Below are 26,257 nucleotides of genomic sequence, written 5' to 3'. Positions count from 1 at the left end.
TTATCCCATTATTTGGCCAGGGAAGGCCTGTCTTCTTGTTTTTGGTTCTTTTTATGTTTTCTCCCATCTCTTAACTCATACCATTGGTTGCCTGGGAAGGTGAAAGAGTGAAAGAGCTCAGGCCAGTGTACACTCACCAAAGTGTCCTCTTGCAGTTAACCATTTACTCCTCTTTCTTTTTTAACAAGTTTGGCTTCCCTTTCACTCCTCCGAAATATCTGTAGAGAATTGCGTTAACTCTAGGAAATGTGTAACCTGACTAGTTGCTAACAGTCTTAGGAAGTTTTTTTAAAAGGGGCAGGAAATTATTTCTACTGAAAATTTTAAACAGTTTGAATAGAATAGAAAAAAATTTAAACACAGTTGATGTATTGGTTTCCTCAAAGTGGGATATCTATTTGTTCTCATTGTGACCCCTCCATACCTCTGTACTTCCTTTGTGTCCCACTGTATTTTAGGGCATTACCTTTGCTTTGATTTAACTTTGTCCCCTATATTTTGATCATATTGTTAAGCTGTATGACTTGTATACTATTGTCTGTTCTCAAAAGACTTCCTAAATTGTACCAAAATATCCTTTTTGTCTTCAAGCCTCCTCTCCCCACCAATCAATAAGTATTTATTAATCTCCTATCAGGTTCTGGAAATGCAAATAAAAAGAATGAACAAATTCCTGTTCCCAAGAAGTTTATGTCCTAATGGGAAAGACAAATATATAAATGAATATGTACAGAATTAATCTAAGAAGGCTAAGTACAAATACACACAATCCTATTAGTAACCTCAACTTCTCCCACTCCAGGCTACCACATAGCTATGGATTGGATCTTAATTAAAGCTCAGATCTACTCTTTCATTCCCCTATTTAACCAACTTTATTGGTCCCCTATTGCCTCTGGGCCAAAAATATAAACTTATCGATGGCTTTAAGGCCTTCATGAACTTGACTTCATTGATCTTAGTTCCTTTCTTGCATTCTGTTGCTTAGCCAGTTTCGCCATTTCTCTGTTCCTCATATTCCATTTTCCATCTTTCTGAATTTGTGCTCTCTCCTCCCTTCTCCAATCTTCCCCGATTTCTGCAGTAGCTAGTGCCCTCCCTTCTTAACTACCTTTTATTTAGTTTATATTAATTTTGTATTTACATATATGTCTGCCTGTTGTCTTCCTAATAAAGTGTAAGTTCCTTGAAAACAGGGTTTTTTTTTTTTCTTTTTCTTTTGGCCTCTATATCTCTAGTGCCTAACACAATGCCTGGTAGATAATAAATGCTTAATAAATACTTGTTGAATAATTGAATGAATGATGTTTTAGAGGGATTTCTGTTACAGTGTGGTAATTTGTATGGATATTTCTATCCATAAAACTAGAACCAGAATCTAGCTTCAAAGAACCTTCTCAAATCATAATTGAGAGACAGTAATAAATTCTTATTCTTTGTTATGTTTCCATGGCTAGTTATTGCTTTGATCAAAGGTAGTTGTTTTTCTTTACAGTTTTATTTAAATTCTTTTTCTGGTTCTGCTTACTTTATTCCTAGTTAATTCAAACTAGTGAGGTTTCTTACAGTATAATTTGCTGGGGCAGAAGTTACGAGGGCCTGGCCTTTGACACTTAGTGGCCTTCAGGGCCATCTCCAGTCCTGATCTCTCTCTGGCCTCTGGTCCTAGTTGGTTCTGGAGGGGAAAGCAAGGCCAGTGACCTTGCCCAGCCCTCCCTCACTGAAATTCAGCTCACTTGTGTTTCATGGTGTCACCTCCCCGATGTCATGGTCTTCTTGGAGAAGAAAGGACAAAAGAGCAACAGTATAATAATATTCTATAACATTCACATAGCATTCCCTTATATTCTAGATCTTTTCTCTCCCTTCCCCACCTTTTCATCTCACTTTGAAGATCAAGAAGTTTGTTTTTTTGGTTACTATTTGCTTTCCAGTATTCCCAGGGAAGATCAGTATTATCTACCCTCTTAAATGCCTCTCCTCTTTGTCCTCACATATTTCCCTTTTAAGTTTGGTGGAGTTTTGAGTGTGTGTGTTTTCAATCATCTTTTTTCCATTTCACATAAGAGCAAAATTTATCCAAGGTATTAAGGTAGTATAGGGGGTAGAGTTTTAGGTCTAGATTCAGGAAAACTTGAGTTTAAATTTGGCTAGAGCTACTTCCTAGATGTGTGACTCTGGGCTAGTCTCTTTTTGTTTCTGCAGCTATAAAATGGGGATAGTAGTAACATCTATCTCACAGCATTGTGAGAATCAAATGAGATAATTTTTGTATGTGATTATTATTATTAGCACTGTGCCTAGCACATATTAGATACTTTATAAATGCTTGTTTTCTTCCTTCTTTCATAGTTTTTACCAATTTTACCAATATTAATATACTTTCTCTGTGCTACAGTATATATATGTATATACACATAAATATATTCACATGTATATAAAATAATTTTTTAAAACATTATTTCCTTTTTAAATTTTGAGCTTCAGATTCTCTCTCCCCTCAGGGATCAAAAGATCCCTTTTGTTTCTCACCCACTGAGAAAGCAAAAAAAATGATGTTAATTATACATGTAAAATCATTCAAAACATATTTCCACATTAACCATATCACAAAAAAAAGAAAATAAAAAATTGAGAAAGGTATACTTCACTTTGTACTCAGCATTCATCAGTTTTTTCTCAGGAGGCAGATAGCATTTTTTCATCATGAGTTCTTTCAAATTGTCTTGGATCATTGCATTGATCTGAGTAGCCAGGTCTTTCACAATTAATCATCATTACAATAATGGTGGTACTGTACACAATGATCTCCTGGTTCTTCTCACTTCACTTTGCATCAATTCATATAGTCTTTCCCTAATTTTTTTTTCTGAAACTATCCCCTCACTAGCACAATAGTACACCAGTACAATCATATGCTACAACTTGTTCAGCCATTCCCTAATTGATGAGCATCCCTTCAATTTTCAATTCTTTGCCACCACTAAAAGAGCTGCTATAAACATTTTGTAAACATTGATCTTTTTCCAGTTTCTTTGATCTCTTTGGGATATAGATCTAGTTAGTGGTATTGTTGGGTCAAATGATAGGCAGAATTTTATAACCATATGGGTACAGTTGTTTTCTACAATGGTTGGACCAGTTCATGGCTCCACCACCAATTCAGTAGTGTTCCTATTTTCCCACATCCCCTTCGGCATTTGTCCTTTCTGATAAGTATGAGATAGTACCCTAGAGTTTTAATTTGCATTTCTCTAATTAGTAGTTATTTAGAACATTTTTTAATATGACTACAGATAATTTTTAATTTCTTCTTTTGAAAGCTGCTCCATTCATATCCTTTGAGCATTTATCAATTGATGTCTCCTATTTTTATTATATATTTGAGAAATGGGGTCTTTATCAGAGAAAGTTGCTATAAAATTTTAAAAATATTATCATTATCTATGGTACTTTAAGCATAATAGATTATGCTTCAGCACTTTTTAAACTTTGTGTGTGTCTTTCTGTTTCACTTGTGCTTCTTACAGACAACATATTGTTAGAATCTGGTTTTTAATACATTCTGCTCTTTGTTTCCCTTTTATGAATGAGCTCATCTCATTTCTATTCTCATTTATGAGTACTCTGTATTTTCCTCTATCTTATTTTCTTATGTTTATCCTTTTCTCTGAGTCTCTCTCTCCTTTTCCCCCTTTCCCTCTTTTTATTCTGTCCCTTCTCAAAATTCTGTTTTGTTTCTCATCATTGCCACTCTTAATCTTCCCTCCATTTTATTATTTCTTCACCTTCCCCTCTTCCCTATTTAGTTGGATAGATTTCTGTACCCAATATATATAATTTCTTCTCTTTGAATCACTTTCAATGGGAGTAAGGTTCAAACAATGCTTGCCAATCATTCCCCTCACCTCATTTCCATTTTTTCTTCCCATTGTAAAAGCTTTTCCTTGCATTCTGAGAAAAGTTTTATCATTCAACCTCTCCCTTCTCCCTTTTCTCAGTGTACCCTTTTTCTCATTATTTGATTTTTTTTTTTTTTGGAGAACATCCCAAAACAATACATTCATGTTTTCTCTCTATATAGACTCCTTCTAATTGCTCTAATAATGATAAAAGTTTTAGGAGTTACAAGTATTTTCTTATATAGAAATGTCAACAATTTAACTTTAAATCTTGTATGATTTCTCTTTCATATTTACCATTTTGTGCTTCTCAAGTCTTGTGTTTGAATGTCACATTTTGCGTCTTTGTGTTCTCATTAGGATTGCTTTTAAAAGTCCTCTATTTCATTAAATATCCATTCCCTTCCCTCCCTTGCTCCTTCAAGAGATTAACTTAGTTTTGCTGGATAGGTTATTCTTAGTTGTGCTCCTAGCTCCTTTGACTTCAGGAATATCATATTCCAAAGCCTCTTGTCCTTTAATATGGAAGCTGCTAAATCTTAATGTGATTGTGATTGTGGCTCCATTATTTTTGAATTGTTTCTTTCTGGTTTTTTTGCAGTATTTTCTTTTTGACGTGGGAGCTTTAGAATTTGGCTATAATATTCTTGGCAATTTTCATTTGGGGGCCTATTTAAGGAAGTGCTCAGTGTATTCTTTCAATCCCTATTTTACTTTCTGGATCTAAAATAGTGGGGAGTCCATTGAAGGACTGCTGTCTTGATTTATACTCTGGTCCTTATCCAGCAAGAGCCCCTGCTTCCAGGCAGCCACAAGTGCTAATGCTCATCTCTGCTTGGATGGCAATAGGGTAGAGTCTGTGCTCCCTTGTGACTAATCCTTGCACCTCCTCTTCACCCTGGAATTATAACCTAGAACTGCCCATAGACAATAGAATTGTCAGATATTTCCACCTCCTGTACCCAGTGCCAGTAAAAGGTCCTCTGTAATCTCTGTCAATTATTGTTCCTGCGTGGGCTCTGGGCTAACCCCTACTCCATTTTTATAGATCTTTCCTGTGGAGTTCCTATATTGTTTTAGGCTAGAAAAATGTCTCACCCCAACCTTATGTTGGCTCTGCTACTTCCGAATTCAATTTGAAGTATTACTTTAAAATTGTTTGAAGGGGAATGTTAGAGAGTTTGGATGTTTTGCTACCTCTGTTCTGCCATCTTGGTCCTGCCCTGCCTGTATATTTTTTAATATCAGCATTTGCTCTATTCATTTCAAATATATAATTTTCTAAGTTTCAATGTGTATTTCTATGAATAGTAGGATTTTAATTTATAATGTGTTAGAAGAGTTATGTCTTAATAGTTCTTTAAGAAACAGAATTTAGAAGATTAATGTTCATTTTGAATGGGTTTTATTTTGTTAGCTAATTTCTGATTAAATGACTCTTTTTTTACTTTTGCTGAACAACTTAGAAGATACTGATGAAACCCTTTTCTCCAACATCCTTATCCTAGTCAGCTTCTTTCTTGATTTTTTATAGACCTATCTAGCATACTTCTGGATTCCCATTTGTATTTATCATTATATATATATTTTATCATTATATATATATATATATTTTTATCAGTTCTTAGCATATAAAATAGAGGTTTGGGGTATTGAAGCTGAAAATGGTTATTTTCATAGACATGTCAGTCTACCAAGTAGGTTTATTAGCACCCCCACACATCTCTGTGTTCTTTTAAACTTCCTCTTGAATCTTTAACACCTATCTTGTAAGTAGATTCGGCTTGCTGCTTTTTTCATTTCCTTTAAAATTTTTTTTGAAATTATAAAAATTTATTTTCTCTTATTCCCACCTGCTTTCTCCACTGAAAAAGAAAAAGAAAACAAAAAATTGTAACAAAATATGTAATCAAACTTTGGCCTTGTCCAGAAAAAATATAGCCTATCCCTAAAGTCTTAATGCAGATTTAAGTTTTGATAAATCCTGTTAAGAGGCCATCATAACTTCATGAAACTTATATGAAAAACTAAGTTTATTGTAGAAGAAATGAATTTATATGTGGAACCCTAAGCCAGGGCAAAGAGCAATTCAGAAATATAAATGCAACAAAGTTACAAAAAAAACATAATTTGAAAGATAATTATGTATATTTCTTTTTTTATATGCTGAGTTTTGTGAATTTTGCATAAAACAGGGCACCTTGTATCATCATGTACTGCATTTATGGTGATTTTTGTTTGACACTTTCTCAGACTAGTAGTAGAAGTGGTCCTCATGTTTGACCACCTCAGTGGCTTGGTCTAGCTCCATTAGACATTTTCTTGTCACTATGTAATATTCTCTCTAAAATGTAATGTTTTCCATTTCGGTTTCCTTGGGGTCTCTGGAAGCAGCTTTACTTTCAGTTCAGTAATCACCACAAGAGTACAGCCAGGATTAAAGTCCAGATACTTTATTATCTCTTTCAAAGTCCTATCTCCTTCACTTGGGGTTTGGCTAGTTTTCTGGAGGCCTTCCAGAGTCTTGGTTCCGTGGAGAAGTGAAGGAGGAGAGCCTGCCACCAAGGCTGTGTGAAATAGGATGAATCTGTCTAAGTCCAAGGATTTGTGCTCCAGCCTTCAACCTCCAGCCTTCTATCCCCTTGTCTCTGAATCTCCCTGGCTGAGGCTTCTGGCTTATAAACTCCATACTGAGTACAAACCAATCATTCTATCACTAGGAAACCATTATTTGTTGTAGGATTAAATCAGTGCTAAACTAGATTTAACCATTGTCTCCTCAATTCCACTTAGTACTTTGTTTCAAGTTCTGGCCCATAACATCTCCTTATAGGATTAAATCAGTCATACTGAACCATGCTAAATTAGATAACTATTGTCTCTATCAATTCCACTGACTTAGTACCTTGTAAGAATCCTTTGTTTCAAGTTCAGAGTTCTGGCCCATAACAGGATTATATTGCTTGAATGATAAGGTTGGTATTAAAAATACATTTCTTTTGGAGATTGAAGGGAATGCCCATAGATTAAGCAATACCTAAACAACCTGATTATAATGGAATAATATTATTGTGTTATAAGAAATGGTAAGAAGGATGATTTCAGAAAGATTTAGAAAGTCTAACATGAACTGATGCAAAGTAAGGTGAATAGAATCAGGAGAATGTTATACATAGCAATATTGTATAATGAAAAACTGTAAATGACTTGGCTATTCTCAATAACACAGTGATCCAAGACAGTCCCAAAGGACTATAATGAAGCATACTATCCTCCAGAGAAAGAACTGATATTGTTTGAAAACAGTGAAGCATGGCATTTGAAAAAAAAAAAGCTTACAATTCTTTCAGTCACTAAGCAGCAAGTCATGAAAGTTTTTATAAAGTGTGATCATCTACTATAGTTATATATAGCACAAAGTGATGGTTATGTGGAATTTTAATTGTATTTCAGTATTTTAGAAAATTTAAATAACATTTCAAATGTTTGGGGTTTTTTGTGGTAAATTTGTGCCATTTATATTTAAGTTAAAAAAAAAACCCAACAACTTAAAATTGCACCTAGACTTTTGGAAAACTTCATATATTTATTCCTTAGAATGCACCCTGAGTCCATCACCTCTCTTTTAGGATGTTAAGAGGATGTTTCTTTCTTTTATCCCATCTGTTATTTGAAGGAAAGTCAGGGGAAGAAAACATGTTTGCTGTCAGGGGGAAAAAAAAGATGGCATTGAAACTTTAAAATGTAGAGAAGAGGAGAAACTATAGAAAGAAACAAAGACAAGGGCAGTTTTGAAAATAACCTTTGGAACTATTTTTTAAAAAGCAATGTGAGATGGAAATTCATTTCCACTAGAATCTTCTTTTTTCTCTTCTATTATGTGGAAACATGTACCTGTGGTCATGTGCAAAATAAAATACATTTTCTAAGTTGCCTATACTACATAGAGGTTATTTGCCCAAAGTCCTAAAATGATTATGGAAGTGGAACTGGAATCCAGGTTGTTCAACATTTTATCCGCTATATCAGGTCTCCTTTTTAAAATGCGGTGTAAAGAAGACATTAGCATAATTGCTAGAGAAGCCAATTCCCCCTCCCTCCCCCAATACAAAAAGATTACACACATGAACATATATGTTTAACCACAATAGTATATGCTGTTCAGTAAAGCCCCAAGAATATCTCTGAGCATGTCTATGAGAGGCCCATACTTGAGAGACTGGACCATTTTGTATGTCTTATTCTAAATTACTTAACTGAGAAGGGATCAGGATTCTAAGAAAACCACAGTGAAATTAGAAACCTGATACTTGATTAAAGTCTATATCCCTTTTCTGGGATAGGAAAGATGATATTCAAAAATATGTGTTGAAGACTGCTTTAGTTAACAGGGGTTTTCAATTGACCAAACAAATTTAGGACTTTGTAACCCAAATTAGATAGCTTTTCCTAAAAGGAGAAACTGGTTTTCTATCTAAGGCTTTGAGTGTCTTCATTAAAATTACTGCTGCATGCTGGGATAGTACAGGGAGAAGAAATTTTGCTTCTTTTTGTGCAGAGCCAACACCCTGAACCAGATGTTATGCACGTTGAGCATATTTGTTATTCTCCATCTACTCAGAGATCAGAAAGTCTGCCTCCTATCCAGGCATCCAGCTTGCCAGGAAACTAGAGGCAGCTTTCTAAGAGCAGAAATCTTAAGACACCCAGCTGTGGAGACCTTCTCTGCCTTCTCTTAGAAGGACATTAGCTTCACATCACCACGGGGAATATAACTAAGAGAGCTCTCCCGTTACTTAGCTCTGGTCTCTGACCTGACCTTTAGGCCTAGACTAATTTCCCCTTGGACATTTAAAGCTGGATGTTCCAGAGCCATCTTGAACTCATTATCTAGAACACAACTGTTATCTTTCTTCTTAGATCTCCTCTTCCAAATTTTCCAATTTCTTTTAGTCTTTCAGTTTCATAATCTCAGCACTCAGTATTATCTTGCCCTCTTCATCCTTCCTCATCCTAGACCTTCAATCATTTGCCACTCTTTCTGATTTATATTGAACCATCGTATCACCCTTGTCTTTACTCAGATGCAGCTTCTACCATAGCTCAGACAAGGTAGGGAGTACATTCTAATTAGTTTCCCTGCCTCAGCTCTCTCCCCAGTCTTAGTCCTTGTACACACTTTTGCTGAATTGTTCTCCCAGACTAGCTCCAGTTGCTTTCTCTTGCTTGACTTTTTAAAGCCCTAAGCCAAATTTTCCAGTTTCATTAACCATTATTGCCCTCTCTCATTTTGAGATCCAGCCACATTGTCTTCTCTGCTTCTTAAAAACCTCCAGTTCCTATTACTCTTTGTTTGCAGAGATACAGCATATCTGGTGTGCACCATCACCATCCTTGCTTCTTATTTTTAGAATTACTCTCATTTTTACTGTCCCACTTACCTTTCCTGGTGACCCTGACTGCTTAGTCCTCCCTCATCGAATAGTGTACTTAAGTACTTTGTATATATCTATGATTATTGATTTTATTTGTCTTATTTTTTTAATATTTTTTTTTCTCAATAAAATGTAAGCTCCATGTTAGCAGGGATTGTTTTTACTTTTTGTACTTATATCCCCAATCACTAGCAAAGTGCTTGGAATGTAGTAGGAATTTAATAAATACTTGTCAATCGATATGTTTCCAAGAAACTGCCCATCTTGCATTGAGAGAGGGAATTTCCTCATCCAAATCCTGTCCCATTCCTTAAAAAAATATTTATAAAATGCTTTTCTCAGAAAGATTATATGCCTGTCTCATTAGTTTTAAGCTCGGATTTGAACCCAAGTCACCTTAGTCCAAGTCTATCAGTCTGTTTCACTACACTAAGCTGCCTTCTAACTACTCAGATATTTGTCTGAATGCCTTTAGGATAAGTGTCATCTTTATTACACTGATTTTCTAGGTCTGGGAGTAGAATTCTGTTTAGGAACTCCTCGTACTATTTTAGATCATCTCAAGGCAGAAAAGGCTGAATCACTTGACTTTTTTCCAGTCTCCATTCTTCTTGACCTCTTTGCAGCCTTTGATACTACTATCAATTACCCTCTTTTCCCTAATACAGTTTTCTCTCTAGGTTTTCATGTTATTATTCTCTCCTAGTTCTTCTACCTATGTGACTATTCTCTGTGTCTCTTTTGCTATTCTATATCTCTTTTGCTGGATCTTCATATCCAAGTCATTCCTGCTAATTATGAGTGTCCTAGAGGGCTCTGTCCTGAGGCTTCTTCTCTTCTCCATACTATTTTACTTGGTTATTTTATTTGCTCCCATGGATTCAATTATCATCTCTTTGCTGACAATTCTCAAATTTATTTATCTAGTATCTCCAACTGCTTACTAGACATCTTGAACTGCATGTCCTGTAGACATGTGAAACTCAAATGAAATTCATTATCTTTCCCCTCTCCGTCCTCCCCTTCTAAACTTCCCTGTTACTGTTAAGAGCACCATCATCCTCCCAGTCATTGAGGCCTGTCTCATCCTTGACTCCTCATTCTCTCTAATCATCTCCCCTCCCCCACATATCCAATCTGTTGTCAGGACTTACATTGATTTTATTTTTGTAACATCTCTTTTGTATTTACTGACTGACTAATTTAAACTTTCAGATTAGATTTAATTCTAGTCCTTTTGGTGGATCTAAGATAATCTGAATCTGAACTTCTTTCTCCTCTTCCAAGGACCCTGCTTTATATTAAATAGACTGCTGAATTTACCTTAAAATAGATCTGATGGATCCCTCCTTAAAGATTTAGTTCATAAAATTGAGATTGCCATTGCATATATCCTACAGTGTTCACTTTAATGTCAGATTTTATATGCTTATATTATATTCCAATGGATGGTTAACCCAAAAAAACCAAGAGGTTATAACATTTTTTTCAATTTTATCTGATTTTTTAAGTTTTTAGACTATTTTCCATGTTGTAATCAAACTCAGATGGTTTGTTTAAATCAGTCTGCTTCATATTTTGGATAACTGAGTATTTTATTCATGAGTAATTGGCTTCAGATACATTTCATTTGAATCCCTATTTTCTGAAGGTAGGGGAAGGGAATTGCATTGCATAGTGTTTCTTTATAGTTTCATAAGATGAAAAAATCATAAAGACAGGATTTAGAAGATCCTAGGATCATTTAGTCCAAACTAATTATGTTATAGCTGAAAATAATTGAGCTTTGTAGAACCTAAATATGTTTTTATATGGTAGTGAGGAACAGAATGTCTTGAAGTATAATAGAAGTGTTGCTCCGATACTCAGTCCTATAAATCATCAGTGGAAGAGTATAGTTACTGGTATAAGAAGAAGCAGGAGATTCTATTACAGAAAATGAAGAAAGGAATTTATAAATAGGAGGACCAGGAATTGAAGAAATTATTTCTTACTGTGATATTAAGACTGAGCAAAGAGATAAAAATTGGGATCACTAACACATTTCCTTCTCTACAATTCTTTTTTGTTTGTTTTGCTGTTGTTGAGGCAATTAGGGTTAAGTGACTTGTCCGGGTCACACAATGGCTAAGAAGTGTTAAGTATCTGAGATCAAATTTGAACTCGGGTCCTCCTGACTATCCAGTGCACCACTTAGCTGCCCCTCTTCTTTACAATTCTTAAAACACACACACACACACACACACACACACACACACACACATACACATATATTCACTGTGTAATCACGAGGGAACCAAGGCAAATTTCTTCCCATTCTAAGTTCTTGTTGGTCCAGGATTCAGTAATGGTTAAAATAGTGGACAATGCAGAGCTAAGACAGTTGCTTCATTGTCTATAAAAGTGATAAACTCAGAAAGTAGTAAGGCATCTAATAAATAATGAATACTTATAAGTACAAGTATTCGAGGATTCTAGAAATGGAAAAAGAAACCCTGAAATAATTTCTGAATCCCAGATGTATACTGAAAGCAGAGAGATACTTTTCAGTATATTCCCATTTTCTCACCAGCAGATGAATCCAACCCAGACTTCTGGATCAAAGGTCCTTTTATATACCATACTTAATGTGCCTTTGACCCATTATTTATCCTTCCCTATTATCTCTTCTCAGTTGATTTAGTAGGTGTGTTTCCTATCATTCTAACCATATCAAGGCTTTTCATTTGCACTAGAGAGAACAAAGTTCCCTCTATAACCATTCTTGGAAGGTCTCTTCAGATCATAGAATAATAGATTGTGATAGCTGGAAGAAAACAATTATCTAATCTGACCCTTTCATTTTACAGGGTAGGAAACTGGGACCTAGAAATGTGAAATGATTTACCTAAGATCACACAACTACTTAGTAATAGGTTAGCACTTCTGTCCCTTACCTCCCAGTCATTATTCTGCAGATTCTGTCTCAGAATGATTTATGGATCACATATGTCCTAAAAAATGGTTTTGCCAGCCCATTGGCATGGTGATGAAATCAGAGTTTGGGCCATGATTGGCAGCAGCATTTGGGTGAGGAATGCTCCTGGGCACGCGTTATTAGCCTGTCCTTATGTTCTTCATTATGGTGAAGAAATAGGGCAAAGCAGAAATGGTCAATGCATTGGGGAGAATGGCATTGGGGTCAGGAGAGGGAATGGTAGATATTCTATGGATTCAGGAGTGGGGTCTCTCAGCTGGCCTCACAGCCAGCAGAGGAGTTTCATTTGTGAGGAGAGTTAGTAATCTCTGGTAATGTTTGAGTTGTCCTCGTGGTGATCATAGAACCAGAGAGCGAACTCTGCATCATAACCTGAAAGGTTTGTAAATGGGTTATTGACTCTGGAAGTCCCAGGAAGGCATCCACTGTATCTCCCACCAGGATTCTATGGGTAATCCTAAAGGGTTCACTCGTGAACTCACATCCACTGAATTCCTCTTAATATCAATGAAGTCAGAAACTGAGGATCATCTGGCCACTGATTACTACCCTAAAATCATTTTTATCACTTGATCTCTCTTCAGCATCAATTAGCCAACTATAACATTGGATGGACACACACACACACACACACACACACACACACACACACACACTATGAACTTGAGATACATTGAGATACAAAAGCCTTTGAAATCAGGAGCTCATTCTCTTCTACTACTTCCATCCCTGGAAATAAGAGCTTCCCTCCCAGAGCGGCGACTGTTGACTCTGGGTTCCTCCCAAGTTCACTTTTTTTTTGTAGGACTTGTCGTCTTGCCTCCTAGTCCAATTCACCGCTAGGCTCGCTTCATCAAGTTGATGTTCAGGGCTGGTTCCTCATTGAGCCACTGGCTGACTCTGCTCTGAGCGCTAATTTCTGAAACTCTGAATCTTTTGACTTTTCACAGTTCATAAGGTCATAACTTGTCCTTTATTTTTCTGATGTGTTATTTACATAAAATCAGAAAAGAATAAACAGGAAAAAATAGCACTTACATGAGGAGATAATGTGGCTTGTGGCAGGTGGAAGGTCACTGCCCCTTTCACTGCTGTTACCCCTCAAGAATTACAGCTCTTCTTGCCTCTTGTAGTGTCACTTGAGTGAAGTTGGGGACCCCAGGATGTATACAAGGCAGGCGAGTGCCACAGTGCTGAATACAGCATGAGATGGGAGCTAGCAGAGGAAGGTAAAGCTAAAACCCAGGTCTTTTTGCTTTTGTGTCCCTAGTTCAGTGCCTAATTCAGTCCCCAAACAAGTTTGGTTTTAGGCAGAAATTGTTTTATAAATATTCCTATGGTCTGTACATTGGCTGATAGTCTTCCTACTTTCACTGTCAAAGTCAGATTTTTGCAGTCCACATATTCAGCATTAATTTCTCTATAATTCCTTGGTCAAACCAAAGGCTGACACTTAATTCTGGCTTATCACCATTTAAAAGGTTGATTACATTGCATTGTCTGCATGGGGAGCCAAGGACATATAGACACAGATTCAGCATGTTTAAGGGGAATTTAAGTCTAGGAAATCATTAAATATATCAGTATAGTACTCATAGGATGTATATAATATATTAGGAACTTGAGAGAAGAAGGAATGTAGATGCTGCAAGGAAATTTGAAGATCATAGATTTTGGGTTCATAGGAACCCTAAAGTTCAGTGAATTTGACTTCATTTTAAAGATGAAGTGACAGACTAAAACCTTATCACCTCATCTTATAGATCAAGCTCTCAGAGGATCTTGATTACCATTAATTGACCAGCAGTTAATAGCAAGTCTGAGACTAGAAGCCAGGCCTCCTAACCAATTCTTTGGGTCTTATTCCTTTTTGCTATGATCAGGAACTGGACAGAAGTTTAAGAACTTGGAAATGAAAGAGATGAGTTAAAGAGCCTTAATAATTCTAAATATAAAAAAGAATATGAATATTCTTGAGGCTTCTTGGGCAGGGCCTACATTTTAGTAAAAAGTTTGAAGTGGTCTTCTGGGGTAGTCTAGTATTCCACTTATATTCTGTAATACAAAAATTATCTTCATCTGACTGGAGTAGGGGGAAATAATTCTTTTTCATTTCTTCAGCACATTTAGGAGTTTTAATATTAGTATCTTATAATTTTATTATTCTATTTCTGGTAATCTGATATTTTCCATAATACAGCCATACAGAAAGAAAGAAGCTGACTTCTAGAGTCTGGGAGGAGGCTTGAATTTTGGAGGACAGGGAAAAGAGAATGTTGGATTCAGAAAATAGAGGAAAAGGAAAAAGAATTGGGAGGCAGCTTGGATTTAACATGAAATAATTTTATTTGACCACTTAACCTAAGTATTTTGCTTTCACCTTGCTTTTCTCGACACTCCTACCTATTCCTCCCCTCCATTCCAAAGGCTTCAGCCTTTACCATGACAAAGCAGCCTAGCCAGTTTGACCAGCTCCTGGGAAACACCAAACAATACTGCCAACCAAAGTCACATGATACTAGTTACTAATTACCTTCCAGTCCAGATGGGGAAAGATAAAACAGCTCACTTACTGATTGGGCATTTAGGTTTAAATAACTACGTACTCTACTGGGTTCCAGCAGAGACATCAAGAGAAGGGAGTGTTTAATATAGAGAAATACCTGAAGAGGAACACAGCCCAGGGCGAAGCTGCACCTGTCTGAATTTTAGTACAGTATATATCCATAGAAGAAAGAGAGTTGTGGAGTTGAGAATGTGCCCTTACGCCAGGTTTATTATACATTAAATATGGGTGAATCCCAAAGAATTCGAGAAGAAACAGAGACAGTGAAAAAGGGTCATCGAATCCCTAGCTGGGAATATGAAGATTGTAGCAGTATACAAAAGAGAAACCTTACAAAATTGAATAGTCATTATAGAGAACATTTGGATTTGAAATACAGGACTGAGGAGCGAAAAAATAGAAAACGGGAATGTGGTTATTGGGAATTTGGAAAGGCTGAACCAAGCTGTGTTGACTCCTGGAATGTGGATTGTTATCATGAAATTTTTAAGGAGACCACACAAAGTGTGAATGAAGATCATGGTGATTATATGAAACTGAAAAATGTAGGCTCTGGAAGACTGAATTCCAGAAATGAGGATGACTGTTTTACAGAAAGAACAGATCTAGACCGGACAACAAGATATCGGAAAAAGTCTCATGACCACTTTGCAGATTACAGGAATTTGAATTGTGATCCTGAAGATTTTAAAAAACGTGGTAGGCGGAAGACAGACTACAGTATTTTAGATGATTGTTTGGGGAATTTTGATGACCTTCAACTCCCCAATATGTGTCCCAGAAGTTTTAATGACAAATCTGAGGATTTTCAGAAAGCTAATTACTTTGATGGGAACCTGAAATATTTGCATCATGAACCAAGGAATTATAAAGAAATTAAGGCTGAATATGTGGATTGCAAAGATTTTGACTTTGACAGTGAAAGTAGGAACACTGTCAGCCAATGTACAGACCATAGGAATATTTATAAAAACAATTTCTGCCTAAAACCAAAGACTCAAGTTATTGATCAGATCACTTTTCATGACGAAAAAGAAAGGTATGACACTCAGTTTTTAAACTGTGAGTATAAACTTCAGAACTGTAGAAATCTAGATTTTCAAGATTTGAAATATAACTGCAATGACAAGTCACTGAAAGACAGAAGGCTTACCTTGGATAGTTTGGAGAACAGTGGGAGAGGCACAAAAGGTCATCGACCTGGGATTCCTCAGAGTCCTCCAGAGCAGAGGCAGGTCTGGGATTTGGAGGACAAATTGAGGGGCTCTGACTTGTGGGGAAGGAACAGCCTTTACCGGCGGACTGCACCCAGCACCCTGAGGCGCTCAGAATTTGTGCAGAACAGGAAAAGAAAAGGTACTAAAAGTAGCTGCTTAAAAATAGACTGGAAAAGTCATGCCCATGATGTGGCTCTTAGTATTGTGGTGATCATATCACTGCATTCTTATTTAGACTGACCTTGAGAACTACCAGCCTTATTATGAGGGTCTTTTGAAGTACCTTCCCAGAGCAAGAAAGTACATTATATGTAGTGTAAATGTGTAACATGGTCATTGAAATAAGACTGGTTTCTCTTAAGGATCTTTTCTGAACCCTCAATGTCCTCTCCAGTGTCTGTAACTAAAATAATCTTTCTCTTCACTCTGGAGCTTGTTTTGATTTATTTTGAATGCAGTCAGTGCTCCACAGTTGATTAGAACACAGCAACCTGAGAATTATAATAATGAATTAACTCTATTATCCTACTTTGTTTCTAGGGTGCCCCACACTTAAAAAAAAAAAAATCTAAAATCATTAACCATTATTTCTTTGATCTAACTTTAAAATGGTTTTTTTCCCCTTATATTTTTTTCGTTTTCTTTCTTGCTCATTTCTCTTTTCTTCCTCCTCTCTAGCGACCTTTGGGTTTGTTTATTCTTTGTATGAGCTCTCTGTTAACACCTTAAATTTACTCTCATTCTTCTTGTCAGTAGTCGAAGTAGAATTTATCGGTTAAAAGGATGAGACTTAGGGTACATTATGTTACTCTTAGTCTCAAAAGCTGGTTTGTTTTCAGAGAGAAAGACATAAGGAAATAAAGGATTTTTTTTTTTTTAATTTCAAAGTGAAACTCTGATTCAGAGTAAGACTCAGGCTTTACCCTCAACTGAAACTTATCTTCCAGATAGAAGACTGATTCTCTTCCCAGATTATCCTGATGTAGTAGAAAGATAATTTAAAATCAGGTGAGATTTGACTTTGAATTTAGTTTATGAATTGTGTGGTCATGGACCAATTACTTAATTTTTTCAATACAGTTTCCTCATCTGTAAAAGGGGATAGTAATATCTATAATACATGCCTCACAAGATTGTTGTGAGAGTCAAATGAATGAATGTTTCTTCAGCACTTTATGAACTTTTTGAAACATGGATCACCATAAAAGGCCATTAGAATGGCTCCCTGAACGATCCTCTGAGTTTGAATCTTCTATGAGATTACTCTGAACCAAAGCAGAGCTCTAGGGAATGATCTGTAATTCCAAAGAACCACTGGAATCAAATAAAGCTCTTCAGTGTGCAGTAGAGATAGTATTGTGGCTGCATCTGACCTCATGCTGATTTTTTCCTTTTCACCCTCCTTTTGTGGTTCATCCACCTTACCATGATGTTTTTTTCCTCCTTTCTTTGGTTACCTATTGTATTGAGCTGCAGGCCTCCTTCCAAGTTTGACTTGCTGAAGTTGCATTCCTTCAGGGCTATTAGATTATGCCCAGTGATTTCTTTGAAGATTTAACTGATTATAGCTCAGACACAGTTGACCAACTTCATTTCTATTTGTAACTTTCATCTCCATACCTCTCTTAATACAGATAGTATATTTTCTCCAACTCAGTTAATATCCCTTTCTCTTCTGTTTTGCAAAAGTGATATTACTGTTGATTTCTCAAAGCCACATTTAAAATTTTGCTATTCTAAAAATATGATGTTTTTCATTCATTAGGTGGGCTGGTATAGTACATGGTAGACTACCCTTATAGAAAGTCCTAATTAGAAGGAAAAGAATTTTATACCTTGGAGATAATCTAGTGCAAATTGATTATTTTGCATAGAGATTAAATGACTTGTTCAGGATCATGCACAAGTGAATTACTCATTAACCTTTACGTTGCTTTGACTTATTCCAGGTTATTCCAGGAGATTTTGCTGCCGAATAACCTTAAGCATGTGATTAGCCCCAAGTTAGCTTATCCTTCTTCCAATGAGGGGTATATGTTAAATCTAAAGTTCTCATACAGATGGTTTGGTACAATCCAGCATGTACTCAGGTAGGTAAACTGAGGATGACTGCAGAGACCTAAGTCCTTAGTGTTTTGGGAGCCACAGAAGTCTTTTTTAGCTCCTGAATTCTAAGTTTGCACTCCTACATTCTCAAGATCTGCTAAGTTACAAAATAACACATCCTCTTTAGCATGGAAATAAGATTTTGCACATGGTATGTATAATGGGCCTTAAGGGTGAGATGTGATTGTTTCTCTTCTCACATTCCTCCTTTCCTTTGTGCCATTTCAATTCAAGGAACATAGGTCCTGGACTATCATATCACACTGTGTTCATAAACAAAGACAGCACACACCTAATTACACATTTCTGTTTTTTATACCTCTTCTGAGCAACATACTCTGATCTCTACTTCTCAGGCTCGACTTTGGACTTTCTGGCATTTAAATTAATATAGAGGTGTGAGACATTATTACTTCTTCCAGATTCTGCATCTTCCATTTTGAGATCTTTCATTTTTTTAAATTAGTCATAACCTTGTTTGTGGGATGGTTCTTTGATGTATAGTCAAATTAACTTTGGACAATTCACTTAAGCTTTCTAGGCCTCAATTTTAATATTTGTCAAATGAGATATTTGGAAAAGATCTCTGATCCTAATATGATCTTGGCAAGATATCTTAAATCACTATGGAGGCCTTATAAGAATATTTTAGGAATATTGGCAAGAAAGCATAAGCTTTACAGATGTCTATATATCTTTTAAGTAAATTTCTGGTTTTTTTAATTATCAAGCATTTATTTATTTTTTTTTAAACTCTCCTACTTCCTGCACTCACTTAAAAAGAAGGGAAGAAAGAAAAAAAGAAGAGGAATAAGGGGGGAAAAAAAGGGAAAAAATACAGAATACTTGCATAATCTAAACATTGTTAGATAAAACATTTTCATGTTGCCTTCATCCAAAAATGCATTACTCATTCTGCATAATGAATGAATGAATGAATGAAATGAATTAATGAGTAATCCAGCATCTCCTTGTGATGAGGGGGACATTATTCTTCTTCATCAGTCCTCTGAAATCATAGTTGATCATTTTATTGAATAGAGGTTTTTTTGAATAAATTTTTAATATCTTTGGGTTTTTGAATATCACTATAATTTTTCTCACCATCCTTTCCCTTTCTCACAGAGAACCATCTGATATGACATAGTACTTTTTACTACATGATAAATAGTAAGTGTCTACTTGTACAAAGCTCTGGAGAAATCAGAAAAAGAGATAGTCCCTGCCCTTAGTAATGGAGGAAGGCAGTACTAAAAAATGAAGCTAAAAAGGAGAGGAGGGGTAGTTTGATGATGGTGTAATCACAATCAAGCATATTTCTCCAGCTTATTTACATCTATCTTTATTTCTAACTTGTTTTGTAGTTGTATTCATATAATTCTTGTGTGTATTTGATAGATAGACTTTCCAAGTATTTTGTGCTTTTTATAGTTATTTCAAATGGAATTTTTCTTTCTTTTCCTCATGGGTTTTATTAGTAACATCAGAAGTGTTGATTTGTGGATTTATTTTATCTTCTGCAGCTTTGCTGAAGATATTGTTATCAATTTAAGTTGACTTTCTAGGGTTCACTTTAAGTCTACCTTCACTTCATTTTATTTTATTTTATTTTTTAACATATGCTTATTCCTTCAATTTCTTTTAATTGTCTTATTGCTATGGCTAGGATTTTTAATACTGTATTAAATAGGAATTGTGACAACGGATGGCCTTGTTCCACTCCTCAATCTTATTAGAAATGACTGATTTATCCTATGATATATATGATATTGGCTCTGAATTTTAGATATATTTTATTTACCAAGTTAAGGAAAAATCCCATTTATTCCCATATTTTCTCATTTTTTTTTTTTTTTTTTAACAAAAATGGGTATTATATTTTGTCACAAGCTTGTTCTGCGTACTTTGGGAAAAAATCGTTATTTCTTTTGTTCTTCTTATTAATATGGTACTTATGTTTATAGTTTTCCTCATATTAAGCCAGTCCTGGATTTCTGGTATAAATCTGACCTAGCCATTATGTATATTCTTTGCAATACATTGCTATAGCCTCTTTATTTACATTCAATTTAAAATTACTAAAATTGTTTGCAATTTGTTCATTAGGGATATGGATCTATAATTTCTTTTTCAATTTGGATTCTTTCTAATTTATATACATCAAGACTATATGTGTCATAGAAAGAATTTTTTTATATCTTCCTTTACTATCATTTTAATTTGTAGAATATTCGAATTAATTGTTCTTTGAATGTTTGGTAGAATTCACTTGTAGATCTCTCTGGTCCTGAGTTTTCTTTGGGAGTTCATTTATGTTTATGATAATTTGGCATATCTTTGATTTAGGATCTCCCCTCCCTCCAAGAAAAAAAAAAACCAGCTCCTACTTTTATTAATCCAATTGTTTTTTTGCTTTCAGTTTTGTTAATCTATTCTTTGATGTTTTGTTGAAGTTTTAAAATTTGTTCATTTTCAAGTTTTTTTAGTTACATGGTCAATTCATTAATCCAGCCATTCTTTCTTTTGCCAATTAAAGTGCTGAGAAGTAGAAATTTTCTTGTAAAAAATACTTTGGCTCATGTTTCAGAAATTTGGGTGTAGTGTTTCATTGTTATTTTTAAATTATCCTTTTATGATATATTTTTAGTCACCAACTTTTCCTCCCTCCCCCATGACATTTGCTAGAATTAAATTATTTAGTTGCTAGTTATTTTTTAATACTTCCTTTAATAGTCCTTTAATTAATCATTGTAGTCACTGAAGAATTGTGAAATTTATATACTACAATACGTGATTGGTTTTTGTAAAGGTGCCATAACAATATGTGTGTTCCTTTCAGTTTCCCTTCAATAATTGCCAGTGCTAGAAGTCTATCTTATTTAACTTTTCTAAAATTCTATTAAGGTTCTTTCTTAATTGCTTTTTTGTTTAATTTTTTCTAACTTTGAGAGGTGGTATATTAGTTTCCCCACTTACTTTTTTTTTTTTTTTTTAATATTTAGGTGCTATTCTATTTGATATATGAATGTTAGTATTAAAATTAATTCACTGTGATATCTTTTGGCAAAATAGAGATTCCTCATTTGTTTCTTTTAATTAAGTATTTTTGGTGTTGACTTACCTGAAATTTTGATCGCTGCTGTTGCTTTTTTGAATTCATTTGAGACATAGTAGATTTTGCTCCAATCCCTTAGTTTTAACTATGTGTGAATTTTGATGTTTCAAATGTCTTTCCTTATAAACAGCATATTGTTGGTTGAATTCTGCCCTCTTCCTATTTTATGGATGATTTCATTATTTATATGTTTGTTTTAATGAATGACAGAAAGGACAAATTTCTCAAATGAAGATTTAGAATTCATTCATTTAAATGAACATTTATACCCTTCAAAGTTTTCCAGAATTGCAAGGGAGAGTGTTGTGTTTATTAAAATGTTACAAGAATACTAAGGGGGAAAAGATTCATCAAAAAAAAAAAAGTCATCTATACTTATAGCTGAACTATTAAAACCTTAAATAATTTAGGCTTGATCTGTTAGTCACTTAGTCTTTGGGATTTTAATTAGACATATTTATGCATATGGAAGGTATTCTTCTTATTTGTGGATTTGGACTCATGGATCAGTGCATACCAGATCCCTTTATACTTCATTATCTCTTGAAGTCTGTCCAAGTGTATCTTTGTTTTTTCCATGACACAATCCATCTCTCATCCTCTATTGTTCCCTTTTGTATTCAGTCTTTCCCAGTGAGTCCTATCTTCTAGTTATGTGACAAGGCTTCAGCTTCAATATTTGATCTTGTAGTGAATTGCCTGCAGTAATTTCGTTTAAGTATTAACTTATTTGATCTAGTTATCCACAAGACTTTAAAAAGCATTGTTTTTGTGGCACTCAACTTTTCTTTTAGTTCAACTTTTACAGCTATACAGTTTTTTAAAAAAGTTTTTTTTTCTCATTTAGATTACTTTATTGCTATTTTTAAAATATTGATTTTCAAAACAAGCTATGTTAAAGGGGGTCAAAATTCTCTCTTTTCATGACAAAATTGTTGGAGCTTACAGTCATAGAATTCTACTGGGAAAAAAAAAACATAGCTTTGATTATAAGGACTTTTGTTGGCAAGGTGATATCTATGCTTTTTAATATGCTCTCCAGATTTGCCATAATTTTCCTTCCCAGGACCAAGACTCATTAATTTTCTGGTAGCAGAGTTGCTGTTTGCAGTGATCTTTGAGCCCCAAAATATTAAATCTGACAATACTTTCATTTCTTCTCCCACTACTTGCCACTACGTGATGGGACTAGTTGCTAAAATTTTAGTTTTTTGGAAGTAGTAACCTGTTTTGAGTAGACTTTTGGGTAAGCCTTCTATGGAGGAGGAATTATGCTGGGTGATCTAAGAGAAAATAATTCCTTTTTTCAAGCACTTTACTTTCTACTGGGGAATATAGACTGATGAGCAAAGAGATAAGTGCATACAAAATAATCTGAAATAAAGTAACAACTCAGTCTTTGAATAGGAAGTAACTCCTGAGCAAATGCACTTTACTTTCTACTGGGGAATATAGACTGATGAGCAAAGAGATAAGTGCATACAAAATAATCTGAAATAAAGTATAACAACTCAGTCTTTGAATAGGAAGTAACTCCTGAGCAAATTCTGGAAGGTAGAAATTCTACGAGAAGGGAAGGAGAAAAATCATTTTATGTATGAGAGAAAAGGCCATGAAGAGATCCTAAGTTAGAAAATAGAATGCTTTGGAGCTGCAAGTAATAAGTGGGTCAGTTTGGCTGGAATGGAGAAGGGCTAGTAATGTGAAGGGAATTTGGAAATGTAATCCAAAGCCAAATGGTGATTATGAGATTTGAAACTATGGGGATTCCTTGGCAACACTGTCTGGTGATACTTTGAGAAAATAAAGAGAGTTATGAAGAAGCTTCACGTCCTCTGAGAAACTAGGGGCCTCCAAAAGGTGAAAGAAAGACATTGGACTTTGAGTCAAAGGACTTGGGAGGAGCCCTGTCACTTCTGTATGACTTTTATGACTTTTGAGTGAGTCACTTAATCTCTTTATCTTCCATTATTTTTTTCTATAAAATGGGGTTAATAGAAGGCCTTTGGGGAGGAAATTAATGTGTAAACTGTCAAATACTACATAAATGTGAAATGCTATTATTTAGAGCAAGGTAGCACGTAAAGTAAGGTTGGAAAAATCCCTTCAAAAAATTAAGAGCTTCTGATCCCAGGGGAAGAAAGAGATAAATATAAAAATATGTTTTATAGATGTGTCTCTCTCTCTGTGTGTATTATATGTAAAATATTCAAATGAAATAAATTTTAAGTTGATTAGTTTCTAAGTGGGAGTAGTATAAAACATTCAGCTTATTTGCTTTTAAAATAAAAGAGAGGGATCAGAAAACTATATGTAAAGTCATTGGTACAAGTGTTTTGCCTATTTTCAGAAGAAGATTTTGAGGCTCAGGAAGATTAAGTGGTTTGTCATAGGGTTCATTTCCCCAGACTCCAAATTCAGCTATGTAGCACTTCTTACCTGATCAGTCTTAAGATTTCCATAATTAGATTAAGAAAAAGGAAAAGGAAGCCTAGGATTTAATTCCCTGTTGTTGTTTGTTTGTTACCTCTCTTTATAATAGTAGACAATTTTAGGACCATAGTATAATAGGTTCCTGAATTTAAAACTAGAAAAGACCTTTGATATCATCTAATCCAGCTGCCTCGTTCCACAAATGGGGAAACTTGAGGACCAGAGAAGTAGTGACCTCTCTCTGGAATAATTAGTCAGTCAAGTAAACATTTATTAAGGGCCTACTATGTGCTCAGGCAAAAGACAGTTTTTTACCTCAAAGGGCTTTACAATCTAATGAAGGAGATGACACATAAACAAATATATACAAAGCCGTATACAAGATAAATAGGAAATAATTGACCGAGGATAAAGGGATTGGGAAAGTTTGTCACCTGATTGGTTATTCAGAAGAAAGCTCTATTTGCTAGAGGCCAAGGAATCAGGAAATGTCTCACTCTGGAAAGTATGCTGCCTTAGCTTAGCTTTCAAGGGAACTTGGGATCTCAAAATAAAAGAGAGCTAAGGGGGAAAGCCCTTCTTGGGTCTTGAGGCAGCCTGTCCAAATGCCTGGAGATGCAATATATTGCAAACTAGCTATTAAATTAGTTTGGCTGCTATATAGAGTGCCTAGAGAGAGTGAAACTGAAAAAGTTGGAGCCAGATTAGGAAGAACTTTGGCAGATGTCTGTATTTCATGCTAGAGACTATAGAGAGCCACTGGAGTTTAGGGGGCAAGGAAATGACATTGTCAGATTTGGGTTTTAGGAATATTACTTTTGCAGATGTGAGAAAGATTAGTAAGAGAATCAGGAGATTAGAAGTAGAAGGACCAAAGTGAGGTTATTTTAATAGCATTTTATCAGTGCCTTCCCTAAATTGTGGTTTCTAGACTGAACACAACATTCCAGATGTGATCTTACCAAGAGAGAATTATAGGGGATTATCATGATACTTACTGCTTAAGGTTTTAAAGTTGTATTTGTTGTAATGCAGGCCAGGATCACCTTGGTTTGGTTAGTTTTTGTTTGGTTGACTTGTTACACTTTGCATTTATTTTGAATTTGCGGTCTCTAAAAACCCTCCTAGATAAATTTCTGTCTAAATATACCATCCCTGTTTTGTGATTTTTTTTTTGAACAAAAGTGTTAAGACTTTGCACACATTCTTATTGAGTTTTTGTTTTTAGTCATTTGGTCTATATCTACCTTAACTGGTCAAGATCTTTTTTTGAGTTGCTGCCTCTTTTATACTAGACTAGTATAGTAGAACTAGACTAGTTCTTTCTTCTAATTCTGTGTCATCTTCAAATTTTATAAGCATGTCAGTTATACTTTTATGCAGGTCACTGATAAAGATAGATGTTAAACAGTTCCTGGCCAAGCCTGGATCCTTGGGACACTCCACTAAGACACTCTTTCCAGGTTGACTTGGGATCAACTACTCTCTAGAGGTTGTTAAATCAACCAGTTGTTAAATCACCTCATTGTACTATTGACCACAATGTAGATTGCTCTTTCCCAAGTCAACATTCCCCAATGTCTCATAGCTAACTAGAGTTCAACCTCTTTTCCATTCTGCCCTCTTGATTCTGTTTTTTAACAAAATAGCCTATACTTCTCTCCTCAGAATAGCATGATAAACTATATTGATATATAGATAAAGAGTAGTTACAATATTTCTGTACTACTTTTGTTACTTTGTCCAAAAAGTGGGGAAAAGTAGGAAGTGGGAGAATAAAATGCATGTGTGGTACTAACTGAAGCCTTTTCTAGATATTCACTATCGTGCTTAGATACAGTTTAGAATTTTGCCAGGAATTGAATTCACATTCATTGGCTTCTAGGTTACAAGTTCTATTTTCTTCTTTTTCTGGAAAATTGGAACATGATTTACCCTTCTCCTGTTTGTAGCCCTTCTATTCTTCACAATTTTTCAAATATCATATCTACCATCTTCTTTGTGGTAGTTGATAGAATATGAATTTTGAGTCAAGAATACCTGAGTTCAAATTCTGCCTTATTAGCTATGCTATTAGCTGTGTTAATCCTATTAGTTAATACTTTTTAGCTATGTTATTAGCTATGTTAACCCTGGGCAAGTCACTTAAGCTCTTTTTAACCTCAGTTTCCTTAACTGTAAGTATAGTTAATCGTAAATAACATTTATTAAGGGCCCTACTATGTATCAGGAATTGTACTAAGTTTGGTATAATAGTACCTTCTTTACTGGGTTGTTGACTCAATCTTTAATCAAGATAATGTATGTAAAGCATTTGCAATTTTTAAAGCATTATATAAATGTTAACTGTTATTACTTTTGCCTAAAGTGACAAAATAAATGGTGTGAGCTAAGTGACTTGAACACCTTCAGAGTAGCTAGATAGTTTTCATTTTTATTCAGTTTGTTAATTAATAGATTGAAGGCATCAAACTTAAAATTCTCTATTGATGAGAATAGCATAATT

The 26,257-nt window shown here is 35.0% G+C and overlaps 1 protein-coding gene across 3 annotated transcripts in view; it reads left to right on the top strand.

The window, feature by feature from the left end:
* DNMBP (dynamin binding protein) overlaps positions 1–26,257 on the top strand; it is a 115,924-nt gene that overhangs the window by 56,707 nt on the left and 32,960 nt on the right. The window contains exon 1 of one of the 3 annotated variants that reach the window (XM_031956247.1): positions 12,973–16,245. The exons of the other annotated variants lie outside the window; for them this stretch is intronic. Within the exon in view, the coding sequence (XP_031812107.1) occupies positions 15,105–16,245 (1,141 nt within the window). The 5' untranslated portion in view covers positions 12,973–15,104. Of the gene's footprint in view, positions 1–12,972; positions 16,246–26,257 lie in introns of those variants that run through there. 3 annotated transcript variants of the gene reach the window in all.

Source organism: Sarcophilus harrisii, chromosome 2, assembly GCF_902635505.1.
Source record: "Sarcophilus harrisii chromosome 2, mSarHar1.11, whole genome shotgun sequence".
NCBI lineage: Eukaryota > Metazoa > Chordata > Mammalia > Dasyuromorphia > Dasyuridae > Sarcophilus > Sarcophilus harrisii.
The sequence above is the reverse complement of the archived record's forward strand: the minus strand, read 5'-3'. Positions and strand labels throughout refer to the sequence as shown.